Source organism: Lissotriton vulgaris, chromosome 6 (genome assembly GCF_964263255.1).
Source record: "Lissotriton vulgaris chromosome 6, aLisVul1.2, whole genome shotgun sequence".
Classification (NCBI taxonomy): domain Eukaryota; kingdom Metazoa; phylum Chordata; class Amphibia; order Caudata; family Salamandridae; genus Lissotriton; species Lissotriton vulgaris.
The window spans coordinates 976,251,165-976,273,894 of NC_141694.1; the positions used below are offsets into that span (position 1 = coordinate 976,251,165).

The 22,730-nt window shown below is 43.3% G+C and overlaps 1 protein-coding gene across 7 annotated transcripts in view; it reads left to right on the forward strand.

Moving 5' to 3' along the window:
* PTPRK (protein tyrosine phosphatase receptor type K) overlaps positions 1-22,730 on the forward strand; it is a 1,685,403-nt gene that overhangs the window by 1,545,289 nt on the left and 117,384 nt on the right. For all 7 annotated transcript variants that reach the window (XM_086927009.1, XM_086927007.1, XM_086927008.1 and 4 more), the window contains one exon: positions 5,630-5,727. In XM_086927009.1, the coding sequence (XP_086783135.1) occupies positions 5,630-5,727 (98 nt within the window). The remainder of the gene's footprint in view (positions 1-5,629; positions 5,728-22,730) is intronic.

The window sequence follows — 22,730 nt, forward strand, 5'->3', positions numbered from 1 at the left end:
ACTCTCGGGATGCATTGGTGTCTGAATTTTTGGTGATTAATTCAAGTTTATCAAGTTCAAATTCCATCAAGGTTGACACTGCTTTTCATCCTTATGATTATGTGAAAATTTTCTGAACGTTTTTGGAAAAACTGCATTTAATTTTTTTTTTTTTTATTGATGTCTTGGGTGAACCACAATGAAGAAAATATAATAACTGATACAAAATACGACCAAAACCATACAAATTAAGAAATAATGATAATACATTCCCAGGTCGGTTACAATACATCAATCGAAATATGATCTCCAGATTTTCTCAAATTTCCGAATCCCCCAATTCTTTGAGCATAAATTTGTTCGCATTATCTGACTCTTTTAATTTTATAGCACCATTCTTGTACAGTAGGGCAGTATTGAGAACGCCAATTCTGAAGTGATAACGATCTAGCCACAGCCATAGCAATATACATTAGTTTGGCTAATTGCTCTGTTAACATCAACTCCGAATCAAATCCAAACAGAACCAACTTAGCATTGACAAAAATCATAATTTTATATTGGTCTCGAAAAAACGAAAAGATATCCTCCCAAAAGGATACTATTTTGGGACAAAGAGCTATAATATGAGACCAATTGGCAGGGTTATAATGCAGGCACCTGAAACAATTAGATGAACTATTGGAGTACATTTTAGTTACAATCGCAGGAGTAAAATACAGGAGACATTTGCTGAAAAACAGCATTTTGCGCCAATTAGCGCCTCTTAGTGCGGAGAAATTCAATCTATTGATTTTCTGCCACATAGTGGAGATTAACGCTACATTTTCCTGCCCCTGCCATTTATTAATTGCTTTGAGACATAAGTCCGGGGCCCTGTTCAAAGTTAAACAGCGTTTCCACTCCCCTGGTTTTTTCTCTTGTACCAACAAAAACAGTTCACTGAATAACTGAGTAGCAGGAGAAAGGAATATAGGGTCCAATTGACGCAGCACACTGTAAATCAGATTATACGATCCCAGCAGTAAAAAATTTCCTTGGACCCGAGATGCCATGTCAGACAGGGTAATCCAAGCCCCATCTTTCATATAGTCTTTTAACATAGTAAACCCTATCATGTGCCAATTTTCTAATATTTCAAGACTAATGTCAACCCCTAAAAAAGAAAATGCACTATTTAAGGAAGAAACTAAATTAAGAAAAGGGAGGGAATATCTTTTAAGCATCGTGGCGCGTCTCTTAAAAAAACAATTTAAGACCTTATAACGAACCAATTTGGGTGATTTGAATATTTGAAGAGGGGAGGGACTCTGGGTCTCTCGACGAATTAAATCAAAAAAGAAATTTATAAAAAGTTGCTGGTTACGGTCTTTAAATCTAGCTAGGAATTGAGCTAAATATGCATTGTAATAATCTTTGAGATTAGAAAGGGCAAGCCCTCCTTGCTCCTTATCCTCATATAATGTATTTAAGGCTATTCGTGGTGTCTTTTTAGCCCAAATAAAAGATGAAAACAAGGATTCTGCTTTAACAAAAAACGATCCAGGTAAAAAACAAGAAATGGTTGAGAATAGAAAATTGAATAAAGGGAGAACCAACATTTTGATTAGTGCTACACGACCAAGAATAGATAATGGTAAAGGGTTCCATCGTTCCAACATTGAACATACTTTTTGAAGGAGGGGCACAAAATTCAATTTATATAGATCTGAGACAGAAGAAGAAAAAAAAAAAATCTTTTCGGTTTATTATTGATGCAGGATCTTAAATCAGGATGAAGTTCAGGATCAATACCACCGCAAGCCAGAATTTCGTTTTTTTTTTATTGATCCGATAGCCACCAAACTCTTCAAATATTTGCAGAGCATAAGTTTGGCATTGCATTTCAGGCTGAATTAACAAAATTATGTCGTCTGCATATAATTTAATTTTAGGCATCAAAGTAATGGGGGGGGGAGTATATAAGCAGACTTCCTAATTGCAGTTGCTAAGGCTTCAATAAAAAATGCAAATAAAACGGGAGAAAGCGGACAGCCTTGTCTAGTACCGCGTTTAACCGACACTAAGCCCACAGACTCTGCATTAATAATAATGTTGGCTTGGGCCCTTGAATAAAGATTCTGAATCAGATTTATAATAGCTGCGGGGATCCCAAAGTGATCTAAAATAATAAAAAGTGTTTCCCAGACCACCAAATCAAAAGCTTTTTCGGCATCAAACAATAAAATTAAAGCTGGAACCCCTCGTGATTCCAAAAACTCTAAAGCCTCAGTTAAAAAGTGGGTATTAGACATCAGTTGCCTACCGGCAATGAAGCCATTTTGATCTGCGTGAATCAAATCTGAAGAAAAAGAATTAAAACACATGGATAGTAATTTGGTGATAATTTTGTAATCCGTGTTCAATACCGTGATAGGTCTGTATGAATTTGGGTCATTAGAAGGTTGAATTTGGGTCATTAGAAGGTTTTCCCTTTTTTAGAAAACTAACTACGGTTCCTTCACGAAAAGAATCAGGGACTGAACCGCCGTCCAACATAAAGTTTAATAGCTGCACAAAGAGTTCAGAAAAAGAACTAAAAAAAATCTTTAAAAACTCTGTTGGGAACCCATCATGGCCACAAGCCTTACCTATTGGAAGGTCTTGCACTGCCCGCTCTACTTCCTCCCTGGTAAATGGATTAACCATTGTGAATTGTTCTGTAGGGGAAAGAATAGGAAGGGTGTTTTTTTCCAAATAATTTAATAACTTTTGTCGGTCTATAATAGATTGAGTATTGTAAATCCTCTTATAATGAGCAACCATTATCTCTCCAATTTCTGCTGGGACAGATGTGTCTATTAGGGTATCTGGGGACTTTAAAGAATGGATAAGATTAGAAGCGGCTTGCTCTCTGGCCTGCCACGTCAGGAGTTTACCGGTAAAATTACTTTCCTCGTAAATTTTCTTGCGAGCTCTTAAAGAAAATCTCTTCACTCTGAGTATCCCCTTGGATGCTAATGACATGGGTAACTCGTCATGCACTTACCATTCATTTCAATGGAAATTAGAGGGCGATAATAATATTGCCTTAGCACTAAAGGGGGTATAGAGATTTTGGCAAAGCTCTCTTTTATCTTCATTTTATTGCTCCTGAACAATAGTAGCTGAGTTTTGCTGCCTAAGTACAGTCAAGGCCTGAATTTTTTGCTGAAGTAATTTATTCTTATTTCTGGCTGCTAAAGAATCTGCGGCGTCTCTCCCAATCACTAACCCCCGAATATAAGCCTTAAGAGAGTCCCATACACAGTGAAGGGGGGCGGTTCCAATATTGCGAGTAATGAAGTCCGAAATCTCAGTTTTAAGAGCTGCCACCCATATATCGTCACTAAGATATTTTTTATTAAAGACCCAGCGTTTGGGAGCTCTAACCTTATCTACTAATGCCAGTTCAATAATTATCATCGCGTTCATTTGTGATGTCAGAGTAGGCTTTCACTGCCTGTCTCCCTAGACCCTAAAATGCAAGCAGCCAAGTTCTGGATGACTGAGGGCATCATGAATTTTAAATTATATTCACATATCAAGTCCCATCAAACTGATTTTGCCTAAAATATGGTTAATCTGTTTCTGATAATTGAATCCAGGTTATGTATATTTGCCATGGCTTTTGAAAAGATTGACATAAAATTCATGTTATATATAGAATTATATCATATAAAAATAGAATGTTGTGGGAATGATGGGAATTTAGAGCACTTGTTAATGTTTAAGGAAAGGTTACCATTTTTGAGGAAAGTTGTATTTAAAGACTTTCGTTGACTGCAGAAAGATTGAACTTTGGGATTCATGCTTGCTGTATCCGAATGTAACACGGCTTACGCTTCTACGCACGATTGGATGCCCGCTACTTTCTCTCCCCTTTTCTCTTTGGAATGACCTTGATTTTTTTCTCCTCTCTAGGAAATTGCCAAAACATTAATTTAACCTAACTTTTCATGCATCATAGCTTAATTTCTCGGTTGCGTCAGTTAGACAATTCCATATTGTATTCGTACTGTATTCTTTTGCCAGTTCTTTTTATTTTTCTTGGTTTATATTTCGGTTATATTTTTATTCTTTCTTTTATGTGATAGATGTGTATTTTGTTTTATGGTTTTGCAATTATAGTTGAGATATACACAGATATGCTACTCTTGGGGCTGGGGGTGTGATATCTAAAATGTACAAATAAAACGTCTGCTGTTTTTTCCCCATTATTAGTATTGGTTGGTAGACAGTGGAAGTAAAATACAAACTTATCGGACTACAGGGCCACCATGAGGTGGCGTGTACATCCAGCTGCTGCATTAGTAAAAGCAGCCAGATGTTTGTCATCCCTGTACACTGAAGCATCTGGGTTAAAAAAAAATATATATATATATATACTGCGCAATGCTTTAAGCAATGCAAGAACTGCCTACAAAATGTGTCATAAATAGGGGCCAGCTTTGGATATAAGCGTGGCATACGACTTTGCTACAAATCTAGGGTTGAAGGTGTCTCTTCTGCAGATTTGTAAGTGCTGCAGTATCTTAAGGCACCTAGGCTGTGAGGAGACAGATCCTAGGCGGTGTTATAGGAGCATCTTGTAGTCAGTGGTCGAAATGTCGAAAATAATACGGTGCAGTGATATGTTTATTCTCAAAAATTAAATTCCTCTGATTTTTGGGAGGAGACTTAAAGAGAGGTTGGCATAAAATTGTAATTCTTTGTATAGGAAAATCATATATTGAGCCTTCGCGGTAAGTTTTAAAAAACTGTTGCTTTCCAGAGAACATGTGTTTCCCCAAAAAACCAACCAAGGTGATTGTTGGAGTATAATGTACAAACCAAACCACCTTTTAAAGCGACCTTTGGGACTTGAGAGTTTCTGTAAATTAGAACTAATTGGTACTATTTTGGAGCAACGTTGTGTTGACTTCACTGAGGGCCAAGCCTGCATCGTGTTCTCTCAGACCATTGACATATTAAGCCAAAATACTTCAACTAATTTTCCCCTTCTCCAGAGAAGACCATAAATCAGTATGAAGAGGAATTAATTCTTCATATATGTAACATTTAATAACATAAAATACCAGTAAGCTTCTCCCCACACATGCAGCCTTTAATGTTCCATAATCGAACCAGAGCTAAATCACTAGGTAAAAATCTATTGTTTGTAACGATGTAACATGTCGTAGCCACCATTACGTGGACCTGTTATTTGTGAGCATGTGCAGCTCCCAGCAGGTTGCCTGTAGGCCTGGCCCCAGGCACAAGGGATACTGTAATCTTAGCACCCATGCAACGAAGAGTGGAAAAACTAGGCAGAATCTTCAAAGTCATTATTTCTCCTCAAGTTGTAGATCAGTGTGTAGGATATGATTTACTTATGGGTATTGGGAATTTATACCTACATGGGTACAGACCCTCCAAATAAACATAGAATCAAAAATAGGCATGATTTACAGTGGGCATAAACCTAAACACGTCTGAACTGATATTTAACAACAATACTGCTTTAAGCCTTTAGTGTTTGTCTTGGTTTCCTTATAATGTAGTTGACGTTCTACTGCTATAACGTTTAAAACCTGTCATTCCTGTTGGATTATGAGTACCAATTTGTTCTAATAATATGCTTTATTTGCAGGCCCAGTTCACGAAACGGTTTATGATTTCTGGAGGATGATTTGGCAGGAGCAGTCTGCCTGCATTGTGATGGTGACAAACTTGGTTGAAGTTGGGCGAGTAAGTAAGATTGGCTTGTCTTTTGAAATTTCCTTTATCGATGTACCCCACTTTTGTGCATGAGCAGTAGTTGTTGAGTTTATCCCTTATATAGTAATCTGAATTAGTTAAATCTTAAATTCCAGTATAATTGTGTTTTTGGTTCACTCCACAAACATCAGAAGACATGTTAGAATTCATCATAAACGAAACATGAAATATGCAATTGGTTCTCTCCTTTGTTGGTCAATATGTTCCCCATACCCACTAATTAGGAAATTTGCTATTTTCTAACAAATTAGATGGTCTGGTTACTACTTGCACTCAGTAATAAATATAATTCTAAAATAAATACGAGTCAAAAATAGCAAAATATAAATATGGACTAAACAAAGCATTTAAATTATGTTGGAAATGGTGGGATCTAGGCCTAATTTTGGTTACATCTTAGCACTCATACTATTGTTTACTCATTTCTTGCCATGTTACTATAACCAGGCATAACGAAAACATTCCTAGCTTTCGTAACAGAAAATGTCAATTCTATTAAAGACTCAGAGGAGAGGGTTTTACTATTTTTCTTTGGGTTTATTTCATAGCAGCCTTGTTCAGCATTTAACAATCGGCCATCTTTCCCATCAGCCATAAGGAAAAAGAAAACCGATTAGCCAGTAGGAACACAGATAGTCCAATAATTTTCCTTCCTTCGTTATCAAGCCCCCCTCTTTCTTCAGGCGTAAAAGATCATACCTGTCCAGCATGTTATGACTATTTGAGCACTTCTTTCCTTATAAAGATGCGGAACAACATAGGTGAGAACTGCAACCTCTTAAGGTTAAATAACCATTATACACCCCTTTTACAACGTTTCCATTTGCAACAATTCTTATATAATCACCAGAACACCATATAACATTTGCATTATAATAATTGACCTAAATATCTAAAATATTGTTTACTTACTACCAATAGTCCTCAATAGAACTGAAACTATCTGTTATGAAAGCTAGGAATTTTTTAATTATATGTCCCTACCGGGAGCGAGGATTATGGTAGTTCAAAGCTGATTTACCTCTAGAGTTTCCATTTCTACCACCCGTTTGAGGTAGAATTGTTTAAAGGTTGAATCTGCAGCATTCAGGATGTCCTCCAACCGGGACCGAAGAGCAAAAGCTTTCAAAGCAGTAGCACCCCTAGTGGAATGCGCTCCAAACATAGAACTGTCAATGCCTGCCTTCTACATGACGGTCTTACCCATCTCACTAGCAGGGGATGAGACCTCCTGAAATTGGTTTTGAATTGAAATGAGGAGTTGCCCTTCACTGGGGGAAAGTGCCTTTCTGGAAAGTGTCCTTGGGGTGTTGTTCTCTGATGGCATAGCTACTACCTTGCCCTCCAGTGAGGAGGAGGAGGACATTCTGCCAAAATATTCTCTTTTATCCTGCAGGCATTAGTCGGCTGATAAGGTAGTAAAAATGGGGGTGTGCTCCTCGTTTGCAGTGCTCTACCCATGTTGCCAAAAATTAAGCCAATGTACAGTGGTGGTGTGATTCCGGTTTCAAGGCTTCACCGTATAAGCAGATCTTGACAGGCAATTTCTCTATGTGAGAAGTACTGTTCAAGGTTAGCAGTGCCCCAAAATTGGACGAAAGTATTATACTTCTTCAACATTTGATCTTTTATATCACCTACTTAAATCATTCCTCATTGTCAGGTTGGGAATCCACAGCAACTTTAAACAGCTCTAAACAATGTTTGGCTCAATACAGTGTTTTAGTAGCACAACCTTCTAATTTGATACAACCCAAGCTTCAGTCAGTGAGGTGAAAGTGCTGAGCTCTTGCTCTCAACTCACTTCGAAGCCACCATAGATCAGATTCCTACCATAATGTTTGAGGAAGCCACCAACAGACCTCTGCTATCTGAAAACTTACTACAATTGGACTTTCCTTCTACTTCATCTTCCTGAGTCTTCATCCAATCTTCGCTTCTGCTGCCACTGGGTGTTATTTCTAGGGTTTTTAAGACTTTAGATGCTCGTTTACCTAGCTTTTATGGATCTTTCATCCGCATTCGATCTTGTGAACAGATCCAAGCTATGGTTAACTCTCCTATCAAACGGTCTTGATGCCACTCTTGTTAGATTCTTAGCCTATCTCCATACTGACCTGAAAGCACGGGTACGTATTGGGATGGGCGGAGAGGTATCGGGAGCCATTAAGATAGGGAGGGGGGTGAGACAGGGGTGCGTTTTAGCACCCCTGCTGTTTATCATTTATATTAATGGTCTGTCCAACTGTTTAAAGAAAGCTACCCCTGATGTCCCAATTATTTTAGGAAACCCCTTACCCGTACTTTTATATGCAGACGACGCTGTCCTTATGGCACGTACACCTAACGCCCTACGTCTGCTTGTACATAGTTTTGTAAATTTTATGGAGGGACTGGATTTGAAAGTTAATTTTAAAAAGTCTTTTATTATGCCCTGTGGGCCGGGCAAAAGGAAACTCGGCACAATTCAGATTGGAACAGATAAACTTGAGTCTGTCCATAAGTTCCCTTATCTGGGGTTGGTTTTCGCTGCGAACGGCTCGTGGAGTGGGCATGTGGCCCACGCCACGAGTAAGTTCTCGAAAGCCAACAATTCCGTTCTGAGTCTCCCCCGCCCTAAGAAAATCGGCGCCACAAAAGCCATCGTTAAAATTTTTAAACTACAGTGTTCCCCTGTTGCCACGTATGGAGCCGAAGTTTGGGGATCGGCCAGCAGCATTGGCATTCAAAGAGAGGAAAACCGTTTTTGCAGGAAATTGCTGGGAGCACCAATCTCCTCTTCCAATTTTATCTGCCATAACGAACTTAACCTCCCCTTCATAAATGACTTCATTAAAGCAAGACCAGCACTCTTCTGGATCAAAATCTGGAGGAATGAGGCTGCTGTCCTTACGCAAAACATCATTAGGGACTGCCTTAATTGTGAAAATGGCATGCAGATCCCCTGGTTTAAAGAAGTTTTTAAAATATTTAATGAAATTGGTAGAGGTATTTTGTTTACTGAGCCAACGGCTATTGAATCAAAGGATAAATCTGAGGTCCAAAAGGCACTTTATGCACTTTACCGCAATGAACGGCTTGGAATTGAATCACAGAAATCAGGGGTCAAAAAATACATTGGTAATGGTCTCTGTATGCAAATCTTGCCACCTTACCTCTCACTCCCTATGTCAAATTGGGAGCGATCTCTACTGTTTCGTCTAAGGGCAGGAACTGTGAAATTTTTGCTGTCTTTTCCTCTGGGGTATCAACACCATATTGATTTTACCCCCTGCCCTTGTGACGGTACAAGCACTCAAGATGATTTGCACTTTTTGTTTTTCTGTAAATTTTATGTGAGATATACCAAATGGCTTTTAACCCCATATTTTAGAAAATTCAGACCTCTTACACTTCAGGAATCCTATATGTTGCTGCTCACCCTGGACACTGACGAACTGACATTTCGCACTAGCACTTTCTTAAGACTAGCCATACGCGCACGTAAGACTATGGAAAGCCCTTGAAATCAGATTCAATCATAAAGATACTACTGCTAAAACTTTATAAGATAATGAAATTTATTGCCTAGCCACTGTATGAATTGCTTTGTTATTATGGAATGTTATTTATTTAACTGTTTTGTATTATGTGTATATATGTGCTTTGGTGTGTTCGGTACTTTTATGAATTTTATCAAATTCGAATAAAGGTCTTTTGAACTTGAACTTTTGACTTTAGATGCTCTGGCCGAGGGGGATACCTCATTCACTTACGCAGCGAAAGAGGAACTATCTCTCCAAGTGCTGCTCAGACTGTGGACAAAATGATATTTATATTGATGCCCTGCACAATATGTGCATTTTTGTTATCTTCCATCTCACTAGACCTCACAGTGGGGCAGCTACAAGTGTTTTCCCTCAAACGCTTAAAGAGAGAGAAAATAGGCTGCCATTGTTTCTTAACGAAACCATAATCCCTCCTATAGGGAATGAATAGTCACACTGGATCATTCTGTGAAAAGAGCTCCCCCCAAACACCTCGACGAAGGCAACCCAAAAGCAGAAGAACGTAAAGCTCCTTCAGCTGAAGTTAACCACTGAAGTGGCTGCAACTGCCTGTACAAAAGGCAAGACAAAGCTTACCTCAGGAAATGCCTACCCAGAAAGTTTTGTTAAAATCTAGCTCCACTGACATCCTCTCAGTAGTCCTAAATAAACCATAGTGGATGAATATTCTTCCCTGAATAACAAATAAGCTATTGTCAGCAACATCACTATTGACACCCATCTTACCAGCCAAGTCCTCAAGTAATGTCTCATCGCTGGCTTCGAATACAGCAGCCTTGTCATGATCCCATTGAGGTAGACTACTAGACATTGATTTATTTGTTGTAAAAAAATAGTGTTGAGGCCCTCATCAGGAGCCCACTGAAACTGGCACTACCCGTTGTCCCTGCCAGGGCTGCCAATGACAGTACCATCTCAACTACAGGCATTAACCATTTTTAATGTATATTGAATGAATATACAACTGTTGCTTTTCTCATCTGTAAATTAGACAGATAGCGGCACGATGTGGCAGACTGTCATTAGTGCCGGTGTTGACAATTCAGTGCCGGGCACCAGAAACCACCAGCTCAAATTAAGCACTGCTTCTAGACCCTTGTTGACTCCAAAACCAATACCCTTGTCAATGCAAACACTTCAGCAACCAACCGCCAACAGCAATAATGTTAGCAGCCTAATTTGCAGATGAAGTTTCTTCTTTTGCCTTCCATTGAGGATCCTCCACCTAAATTTACTTGAAACACCTTCCAGGAGTCCTGAACAACCAGGCAGACGCAGACAGTCAAGCACTGATAGACTGCCTGTGGGAGCTTCACCACGATTGCCTATAATATGCCTTCTGAATATGGGTCATCCAATTCTCTACTTGTTTACCTCTTGCACAGTCAGGAATGTTGACTATACCACCAACTGCTGGCACCTGAATCCAGTGGCGGTGCCTTCGTGTTGTCATGCTTAGGCATTTTTGATTAGGCCTTTCTGCCATTTCCATTAATTGCCAGAGTGCTGAAGAAAGCCAAAGTGTATCACTGTTCACTAACACCAGTTGCCCCATTGTGACCTTGCTAATTCTGGTGTAGTGACCTGATCATACCGTCATAACATCAATCAATACAGTTCATTAATCATCCTAGGCACCTCTACAGATTTGACAGACAGGTCCTCCATCAGACCCGAAGTTACTTTCTCTGACAACTTGGTTCCTGACCACTTAGAGTTCAGTCATATCATCATTCCAGTGGACTGCAGGAAGATACTGACACCAGCACGGGCAACTACTATAGCACGAACTTACAACACTAAATGAAAGCACTTCTGTGTGTAGGGTATAGATAAAGGGCTTAACCCCATCTAGATGCAGCCCCATCGAGTTATAACATACTTACTTCACCTAGTTCAAGAAGGTCTCCAATGCTTTTTTTGTCAGTTCATTTGGACATGGTATCAAGATTTAGGAGGACAAGCAATGCTCCATCCTTCATACAAAATTTTGGAACTACACGGCGGTGAGAGGCGAGCCACAGGAGGAGCACCACCCTTGGAATAAGTGTGACTACAGAAGTGTCCCTCGCCTTCCGTGAGTTTGATTATTTAATGAACTCGTAATTGTACCTCGTGCGTGGGAAATTTCCTCCACACAGTTGAATATCTATATATTTGAGCCCAGAGAATTGACCAATAGAAGGTAACAAGGGGTGTTTCGACTGGGACTAATAGAAGTCCTGAGGAAGACCGGTTTGACCCTACACTGGGTGCATGTTGGCACGGTCGAAACATGTTGACAATCACTGCAGTTTAAAGAGGGGTGTTGGGAGTACCTAGCTAGCTCTAGATACGACCATCCTTTACAATTTTAATCCTGGCCGGGGGACCCTCTAATAAAGTTGTAGTATAGGATACCCTTGAGTTAGTTTTAGTCACTTTTTCACTGCACCTTTTCTATCACTGTTCCCAGTCACCTGAATAGCACCTCTAAGGATTGTTTTTGTGTTGTTAGTACTCACCTTCCCTATGCTCCATCCTTTGCGTGGCTACGTCAGGGTGTATTGTATGTAGACCCAATGATGAAGCATGTCACACACATTTATGTGTGAGTGAGGGCAGTATTTTACACTATTTGTGCCACTGCACGCCCATTACCTTTGTTTCCTCCCTACCTCTTTTGGTGTTATTACGTTTGAGCAGGGGGGGGGGGTCGAGGTAGGTGGGTTGTTAACCCTCACCCCTTCATTTGTGTGGGTTTAGTGTAAGCTTTTTCATCTATAAAACACATATTTCCACTAGAGTTGACTACAGTTCTTGCTTAATTGATTTTTCTTTTTATTCACAACAAATGATATTCCTTTTAAAGGGTACAAAGTGGGCAAAGTCCGGCAAGTACATAACCAATGATGCAGGATTATACAGTACCCGGTTTATTGTCCCATAACAAGTGGGCCTGTAAAACGCCAGGCCAAATGAGCCACAAACGACACCCAACCCATCCAAATATATATATGTTAAAAACGGGAAAAAGAAAGGAAGAACAGTACAGTTAGTGGACCATGTGCTGTGCTATGGTATCAGAATGGGGTCCGTGAGTCAAATCCCGGGGTCGCACAAGTCTGTGTGTGCTAGGGGGAGGGTAGGTCAAAACCCCTATATATCGCCCAGCAAGACCAGATCTTCCTGTGCTTCTGCGGGCACCCCCTCGCTTTGAAGACCACAATTTCTGCCCCCATGCACCTGTCCATTGCTCGCTTCCAACCCCCCACACTAGGTGGAGACGGCGCCTTCCAGTTCTGCACTATATTGCTCTTGGCAAGAGTCAGACCTAAGAATAGGAGGTGCTGCTTGTAGCGGTTCCCCCATCTCATCTGTGCTATGGAGAAGAAGCATACGAGGATCAAGTGGAATGGTCCAAGCCAGCACCTGGCATGGACATGACCCACTTTCTCCCAGAATGGTTGTTTCTGAGTACAGCTCCAGACCGTGTGCAGGAAGGAGCCCTCTTCCGTAGTACATCAGAGACACTGGGGGGACTGGATGGCACCCATCTTCCACAACTGGTATTGTGTGTAATATACCCTGTGTAGGTACTTAAACTGAATGAGGCGGTAGCACGAGGACACCGCTGCATGTCGGGGACTAGCCAGAGCCGCAGTCCAATCGTTATCTTTCAGCGTCGGCAGGTCTGCTTCCCATGCTGCTCTCGTCTTGTGTATCGTGTTGGGCGTGTGATGGGTTAATGTTTGATAGATCTGTTTAATCTTATGTGCTCCAGTGTCACTCATTGATAGCCAACCTTCCAGAGGGTGAATTTCTGGAAGTGTCTATATGTTACGAATGTAAGGATCTATGGCATGGCGTAATTTCAGGTAGCGGTGAAACTGGGATTTGTGTAATTGAAAGTCAGTCTGTAACTGCAGAAACGATTTAAGTGTGGTGCCCCGCATGATGTCCCCTAGTGTGGATATTCTGATGAGATCCCACCTGCGGAAGCCCACCAGAGCTGAAGTGGGGCGCAAATACGTGCCTTGCCAGAGGGGGGTAGTTTGTGTCAACTTCTCCCACCAGCCCATGGATTTCACTGTGCGTCTCCATAATTGCATGACCGTTCTGCGAGCCAGGGGAAGACTGGTCCGGCTGTAGAGTAGGTTCTATAGAGAACTGCCTGACATAGCTACCGGCTCCACTGCGTATGCTGGATCTGCCTGAGAACTATACCACAACTCCTTAATGACCAGAAGATGGGAGGCGGCATAGTATGCAAACAGGTCTGCTGCTTCGATGCCGCCGCAGTAGGTAGACTGAGCACATGTGTGAAGTGCAATCCGAATCGCCCCTCCTTGCCATAAAAAACGATTCAGGATCACATTTAATTGTGTAAACCCCCTAAGGAGGGATATCATATGGGAAGTTTTGTTGTCGATAAATCAGCCGTGGTAGGGATAACATTTTAAAAATGGCTGAGCGCCCATACAGCAAAAGGGGCAACTGGGACCACACAGCGGTCTCGTTGCAAACTGCGGGGAACAGTGGGGCTATATTATGTGACCACGAAATTGAGGGATACAACAATATAAACACTCACAGATATTTAAAACCATCAGTGGCGTGGGATAATTGTGATGCCCAGGCCTGGCGCCTCTGATCACCGTATACAGGAAATAAAATAGAATTAGAGGGGTTAGTTTCGAGCCCGAAGGTTTCCCCGAAGATCAGGAGTATCTGGAGGACACGGGGTCCCGATGACACGGATCCGTCAGGAAAAATAAGGCATCATCTAGAGTGCGAATCTGTCAGAACACTCCTGTGTCCATTGAAACCCACAGATACTGCCAGATCCAAACCGCCAAGGGCTCGATGGCAGAGCAAAGAGCAGGGGGGAACCCTGTCGCGTGCTGCGACTGATTGGGAAGGGGTCGACCGGTGTCCTGCAACATGCACAGATGTTGAGAGATCAGTATATTATAGCTTGTGTACGCTAGAATGCGGGGCATAGGTTTAGGGCAAGGAGGAGCTTGAAGAGATAAGTCCAACTTAGAGAGTCGAACGCCTTATCGATGTCGGCTAGCAGAAGCGCCGTCAAACTCTAGGGCTCTGGCAATAGCGTTGTGGACGCGTCTAATATTATGTCTAGTGGAACATTGTGGCATGAAACCGGACTGATCTTGATGAACAATATCTTGAATGCATGTACGTTAGCAATCAGCTAACGCTTTGCCTAGAAGCTTGGGCTCAAAGTTAAGCAATGAAATAGGGCGATGTGAAGCCGGATCTTCAGGAGGGCGGCCCGGCTTGAGAAAAACTGCAATTCCTGCATGGCGCCAGTCACGGGGTAGGATGTGTTGCTCAAGGGCTTACTGTATGGCTGCTAATAAGTGTGGGCCCAGTGTTGTCATGTGCGGCTGCAGGAAGTCACTAGGGAATCCATTCGGCCCCTCTACAGTTAAATGGGCATCTAGGGCATCACTCACTTGTTCTGAAAATTTACGGGGTGGGAATATCGGACAGAAACTCATCAATAAGATCTTCAGATATAAGCTCCCGCTGCTGGTATAGCGTGGCATAAAAAGTCACGAAGGCCTCGACCATCGACTCCAGAGATGTGCATAGTGCGCTGTCGGTGTCCCGTAATATCGGTCCTGGCATAGGGACTGTCTGGCCTGACAGTGCTGGTGTAGCATTTTGCTGGACTTGTCGCCCCACTGATGTATCCTATGTTGTTTCGCTAGCCAGGTGTCCTTAGCCTCATTAATAAGAGGTTGGTGGATTTGCTGCTGGATATAACTGATCTTTCTTACCTTCACACACACATCAATCACTCCCTTAACTCTGGCATTGTCCCCCTCGCCCATAAGTCAGCAGTTATCATCCCTATCCTGAAAAAGCCTGGCATCGATCCCTCTGTGGCCGCCAATTACCGCCCTATCTCCCTCCTCCCATATCTCGCAAATATCTCAGAGGCCCATATCACCAAGTCTCTGAGCTCCTTTGTGGAATCCACAGGCTGCCTTGCCGCCCGCCAGGCGGGCTTCCGCCCGCTGCACTCTACCGAGAAGGTAGTCGTGTCGGTGATGGATCAACTAAGAGAGGGTATTGATATTGGCTGGCCACAGGCTCTGGTCCTGTTAGATCTGTCCGCCGCGTTCGACACGGTGGACCATGACATCTTGTTGAACCGTGTCGAAGCGGCAGGCATTGGGGGCATGGCCTATGCTTGGCTCCGTTCCTTTTTGACGGACAGGGAACAGGCTGTCCATCTTGCCAACTTCACTGCTCCTCCTAGGAGGGTGACCTGCGGAGTCCCCCAAGGTTCTTCCCTGTCCCCTTTGCTTTTTAATTTATACATTTCACCTCTTATTTTTTCTTTACAGCAGATGGAGGTCTCGGTGTTTAATTACGCCGACGACCTCCAACTTGTTTTTAACCTCTCTTCTTCTCCCTCCTCGGTTTCTAACTTCCAGAAGGTTATGCTGTTTATCCAGGGGTGGATGAACTGCAACCACCTCAAATTGAACCCGGACAAGACCGAATTGGTCCTGACGGGGGGTGGTTGCAGTCCCTGGTCTCCTTCCTTCTGGCCCTCTGCCCTTGGCCCTCCCCCTCTTCCTGTTTCCAAGGTTAAAACCTTGGGTATTTTCATCAATCCCATGCTTACCCTTCATACGCAGACCAATGCAGTTGTGTCTGCCTGTTTTTTCTCCCTTCGGATCATCCGAAGGGTCGCCCGCTTCTTCTCAACTGCTGCACTCAAGCTCATCCTCATGGCCATGGTGCTTTCGCGCCTTGACTATGGGAACGTCATTTATAACGGTGCGCCGGCCTACCTGCTCCGTCGGCTCCAACAGATTCAAAATCAGGCGGCTCGCCTGATTTACGGACTCCCCAGGTTCAATCACACGACCCCCCTGTTGCAGTCTCTCCATTGGCTCCCAGTGAGGGAGAGGGCCCTTTTCAAGCTTGGATGCATCACCTACCAGGCCAGATCAGGGACCGCCCCCGTTTTCTTGTGCGAAGCCATTTCCCCTTACCTACCTTCCCGAGAACTCCGTTCCACTCATTTGGCCCTTCTGTCAGTCCCTCGTTTTAGGAAACAGAAGTCCGGTGGGGTCAGATTTGCAGTGCTGGCTCCTTCCTTTTGGAACTCACTTCCTTTTACTCTTAGGTCGTCATCTTCCTACCTGGAATTTCGCAAGCATCTTAAGACCTTCTTGTTTTCCAGATCTGTAGCTGTATAGCCCTCTTCCCCGCATCCACTGGTCTCCTGCTATCTAGCGCCATGAAACCGATTCCGGTATAAGAGCGCTTTATAAATATTTTAAAATTCAAATTCAAAAGGGTACTTCTTGAGTTTCTCACATGGAAAACTTTATTATTTTTTAGCTCTCATCAAGCAGAATTGAAGAGCATCATGCTTTCACTCTAAGGAACCATGCCTTTAGTTTAGAAAACTTAGTCACCCTGCACACCAACTCGATGTTCATGGCCAAGGTCCCTTCAGACTTTCACCTAAATAAACCTGTCACTCTCTGCTCTTTTTTTCAAATCAATCCCCATCAGTGGAAAGATCCTTGCATTCATTTAATATGCATAGATGTATCAGGATCTAGATGGAAAAGTCTAAAGACATTCATACTTCTGAAAAGATATTTCTCATTCAGCCCCCCCATGCAGTGGTTTGCCACTATCCAGCAAGTAAATGCCAGTTGGCTGGCAGCCTTCATCACATTTTGCCACATTAAGGCAAAGGATCCTCTTTAACCCTTTCGCTGCTGATGACGAGCTCAGCTCGTCATCACCCACGGGTGTCGTGTGCTGATGACGAGCTGAGCTCGTCATGGAAACAGCAAAATGGCAATATCCAGCACACGGCAAAAATCATAGCAGCAGCCATGTGGTTAAGGCAGTGCTAGGTTGCATTCCATGAGAAGCATAACAAAAACGATGCTGTATGCAGGAGTACCGCTCGTGATATGCAGCACAGCTACATGGAAAGTTGGCACTCTCTAACCACCCACTGTTGCCTAGAAGGGAATCTGGCAGCTGACACTTAAGTAGGTCAAGTAGTCCTATACTATTGCTATAAAGGTGAGCCTTTATTAGTATTTGAGGTACTGCTTGCCATTCTGATTCAAGCATCTCAATGTATGAAAGATCCAGTACTGCTGAAGAACTCAGTTGCTTACTGTACCTCCATTTCTCCAGCCTTTGTATCTTGCATAGACTCACTTGCAACGCCCCCGGTCCTACAGTTTATAAGAAATTGACTCTTTTTGTACGGGCACCCACATTTTTTCCAGACAGATGCTGCTGCATTTTTGACTGTGTGCTGGGAGACCTCTATCGAGCCCTAGTGCGTGTGTTCTTACCCCTAAAACATGTCAAAGTTGACTGCACTGCTCATTGGCATTTTTAACATACCTATAAGTCCCTACTTTGTAAGTAAAAGTGTACAAAGGACCTGTTAAGTGTCACTAGTAGACTGAAGCACGTATTTTGCCACCACTAAAGTGACAGAGCAATGCTTCTGAAGGCCTGCCACTGCAGCCTGGATACACAGTTGTAAAAATGCTAATTCATACTGGCAAAGTAAATCCTTTGCCAGGTCTAAACCTTCCATTTTAAAACCTATGAGTCACTGCTAAGGCATGCCGTTAATCAAGAGCGAGAGAGAGGACTAGGTAGCTAGTCCGTATCCCCAAGGATTATATGCATTATCAAAAAGGACTAGCTAATTAGTGAAGAGACTCCGATTTTGTATGTTTAGGTGGGGTAAACCATTAGTATTTATCATGAAGCCCTCACCCACCAACCTAGTTGGTGGCATGCTTCATCATTGGGCCCACCCAGTGACACCGAGTGTGTCCCGGGTGTGCTTCAACGCCTGACTACAGCGGAGCAGGTATATTTCTGAGTGACCAGTGTGGTGACGTGAAGGTGAAGTTTAAAAGCTATACAGTGGTCCCAGAACCTTAGGTTAATAAGCACTTTAATGACTGGGCCTCGGTTAGCAATAAAAAAGGCTAGTGGATGTATAGGAGTGTAGATTAGGGCCTCCTGCATCCAGGTGTGGTCTACATGTTTCAGCCAGGCCTTTTCTGTTAAAACTTGCTTTCCTCGGGACCAATAAATAGGTGATAGTGCAGTCTTATTTTAAGTTAAAGTGTTCTATGTGAAGCACTCTCTAAGGTGCTATATATGTATGAGGGGGATTCCCTCTATGCGCATTACTGGACATACAACATAGATGACATGACAAACATACAAGGGAGAGTCTTAGCAATATAGCTGAGGTCACAAGACAGTATAAATGATGGTTTCTAAAGTGCTGTGTTGACTCTAAAAATGCGGCAAATTGTGTAACCATATTGGTGTTACGGTTATGGTGAGGACTAACTTGATATGTGTGGTTTCTTGTGGTGGGCTAAACAGCGTCGGCGACACTCACAGGTGAAGTTTGTGGGCACATAAAAAGTAAAGAATATGAATCCTCACACTGGCATTTTTGCAGTTAATGCTTCATAGAATCACCTGGCATAGGTATAAACCTGGAGGGATAAGAAGGGTCCAAAAGTAAGGGGCAACCTGTGGAGAAAAGCAGTGGTGGCTTACCCGGGTTGTTGCAGAAGAACTTGGTACTCACGAGATTATCAGTCGGGACCTTCCGTGAACCTGTTGTCCTGCCGAGGTATTCCGTAAGACTGTCTCACAGCAGAGGTTTGTTTTAAGTAGTCCGGCTCCATTAGTTACACCTGTGAGGCTTGGAGACGTAGACATAGACAACAGACGCCCCTCGCTGAGACACGCACCAGCGGCCCGTGTGTGGGGAGCTTGTGTCTGGCGTGCGCGCATGCGCTTATTCGTAGGGTCTGCGCAAGCGCGTTAGGAATTGCCTTGCGCCTGCGTCTTGGCTGCAGTTCCAGCCGTTAGGGTGCCAATGTACACAAATGCATATGGGAACACATATAAGCTGATAAGTGAAGCCAATGCTGTCAAATGTGGCCAAGGTGTATTGTAGTTAAGGCACGTGGAGTAACAGTGTGTGTTGACTGAAGCCAGAGGTTTAAGTAGCACACAGGTGGACACATGATTGGGCCCTAAGGGAGTGACAGCTGGTCGGACATGTCGGATGTGCGACACGTGCAGGATTCGGGAATTCAGGGTTTAAGGGAGCCCCAGGGTATGGAGTCGTTCAGGCCATGGAGTTGTGTGGAAAGTCGATAGATCCACCTTTGCTCCTTTGTTAGTAATATCTTCTCATTGTCCTGGTGGGCAGTTGTGAATTGCTCTATTACAGTCCAGGATAAATCGTTGGGGGTGTGGTGGTTGGATAGGAAGTGTTCTGTTAATTTACTGATGTTTTTTCCACACCTGATTGTACTTCTATGCTCAACCACTCTTGTTTTCACTTTACCCGTTGTCATGCCTACATATCGGAGCCCACACGGGCAGGTGATGAGATATACCAGACTACTGGAATTGCAATTAGTGGACTGGGGTTGGGTCCATGTTTTGCCTTCTTCAAGAGTGAGGAGCTTGGATAGTTTCGTAAGGTGGCAAACACTGCAATTGTTGCACGAGTAATGACCGGTTACTCTGGGTAGTCCCCAAGTGTTGAGGATGGTGTTGTCAGTAGGTTTAGGACTTGTTCTGGGCTGTGTGGATACCAGTTAGTCTTTGAGGTTGTTAGCTCTTTTTAAGGCGATGCGTGGGGTCTCCCAGGCTCTGCTACCAGAGTTGATTATTTTTCAGTGTTTGCGGATGATGCTAGAGACCTGGTTTGAGGCGGTGTTGTATGTGGTCACACATGTCATGGGTGGTGTTTCGGGCTCCTTTGTCACTGTTTCTAGTAGTGAGTCCCTATTTTGGTTGCAGGCTCTCTTGCACATTCTCGCAATGATGCCTCTGGGGTAGCCCCGCTCTTCCAGTTTGTTCGATAGGGCTTTTGATTGTTGTTTGTAGTCCGATATGTTGCTGCAGTTCGTGCGGATACGCAGGAACTGGCCGAATGGTAAGTTCTCTCTGAGTGGTCTGGGGTGGAAGCTGTCAAACCGTAGAAGCGAGTTCCTAGTTGTCGGTTTTTAGTAGGCGGTAGTGTGTAAGGTGCCATTTTCGCTCGTGATGTTAAGGTCCAAGAATGCCAGGTTGGTTGCGCTGGAGGTGCTTGTGAACCTGAGGTAGGGGTCGCGGCCATTGAGCCATGTCATGAAGGTGGTCAACACGTCCTGTGTGCCCTCCTAGATTACAAAGATGTCGTCTATGTATCTGCGCCAAGTTTTTATATTGGTTGAGTGGGGGTTAGTGGGGGACATACTGTGTTTCTCCTCGAAGTGGTGGACATACAATCCGGCCACACTAGGGGTAAAGACGCTGCCTATTGATGTTCCATTGGTTTGGAGGTAGTACACTCCCTCATCCTCAAAGTAATTTTCTTTAAGTGCTAGTGCTGCACAATTCCGAATGAAGTGTCTTGGGGTGTGGTAGGTCCAAGGTGTTTGCATGAGCACATCATGTAGGACTTTGTGTGTGGCATCTTGGGGGAGACTTGTGTAAAGACTGTCTATGTCAAGACCCACCAGTAGTTGGGTGGTCTGGTTAAAGCTCTCTTCCTTGATAATGTTAAGGAGATGCTTGGTGTCCTTAATGTAGGTGGGGGTCCGTTGGGCCAATGGGTTGAGGAAATAGTCACAGTACCGCGACAAGGATTCTAGTAGAGAGTTTAGCCCTGAAACTAGAGGTCTTCCTGGGGCGGTATCGTGCCTTTGTGCACTTTTGGTACGGTGTAAAAATATGGGACTTTCGCATTTTTGGGGCAGAGATATTCTGCTTCCTGAGTGGAGATGTAGTCTGCATCACTAGCTCCCTTGACTAGAGTATGTATGGTCTGCTGTAGTTCCACTGTGGGGTCTCCGTTCAGGCGTTTGTAGTTGCGACTGTCGCTGAGGAGTCTGCGGCATTCTCTGTCGGAGTCGGTTTTATTCATTACCACAATGCCGCCTCCCTTGTCCGCTGGTTTTATGATGAGGGTAGGGTCATTCTGAAGGCGTTTGATTATTTCTCTGTCCTTTTTGGACATGTTGGTAAAGGTGTTCCTAGGGTTAAGTTTTTCTAGATCTGTATAGACCACTTGTTCAAATGTGGAAATCTCTGCGGGTACACTGGTTGGTGATGGCACAAAGGTAGATTTGGGTCTTAGTCCAGTTTCGTTGGGGTTGTTGTCAGTGATTTCTTCATTTGTGGGAATTTTTTCAAAGAAAGCCTTAAGTTTAAGTTTTCCTGAAAAACTCGGCCAGTTCGACATGGAGTTTGAATGTGTCTAGTCTGGTGGTAGGGACGAAGGAGAGGCCTCTATTGAGGACTTCTAGCCTTACACTGGGAGAACACTGGGTTACATTAAAAAATCATATAATGATTAAATTCAGTTTGAGAGTATCTAGAAAAATAATTCAAAGACTCATTTTAATAGTCATTTAAAATCAAACTTAATGGTCAAGTAGAATTTGACACTTCTATTTTGAAAGATATACTTTTAAAAAATTGTCATTTTTCTGTGTGAACCAAATGTGCCTTTCTGTAATGTTCACTGTCACCTAGGAGCTGAATGGCTCCTTTGTAAGGGCGTGAAGTGGCTTCCAGAGCTGAGACAAAAGGAGATGGGCAGACTTTTCCCTGACATGGCTATCTAGGCTGTTCCCAGGAACTGAATGAACTTCAAAAGATGCTGCCTATCCTGTCAATGGCAGATCTAGCCACACCTAGGCCTGCCCCTGCTATTGCCCTGCTAACCAGTCAAACACCAGTCCCGGTAGGAGACTGCCTGCCCCCAGAACCGTTCGAGTGATTACAAGGCATGTTTACCCATTATCCTAGCCACACCTCTGGGTGCACAGATGAAGAAATGTTCTGCTGTATTAGTTTTAGGTAGCATGGGGCACGGTGAGATAGTTTACAGCAAAACATTTAGTAGGTGCTGAAACTGTGTAGAGTCAGTCCTGGCAACTTTTACTATATTGATTACAGAGTGGCTCGGAAATTTCCCAGCCCACAGGCTGGTACTGAACATAAATGTGGTACTCCCTTGAGAACACTTCTGGACCTGTGGAAGACAGGAGGACTATACCTTCTTTCTTTTGTGACCTGTGAGGAGAACCCTGTGGGCTGGACCTGTTCTCACATGAACCTATGACTGAGAAGTGGACTCTAATGGTCACCTGTTAGGCTTCAGGGATACAAAATCTAAAAGAAGCCCACTTACCTGATAGAGCCCAGCTGATCAATTACAACTGAACCTACTCTGGAACCTGCTGTTCGCTAGAGTAAATCCTGACTCTTAAGTGGTGTCTCTGAGGTCTTGGGGCCTTTGGAAAAAGTATGAGTAAACTCCTCCTGCCTAACCCTAAAACCTGGTACAATTTTCAAGGATTTTTGTCTGGAAAACTG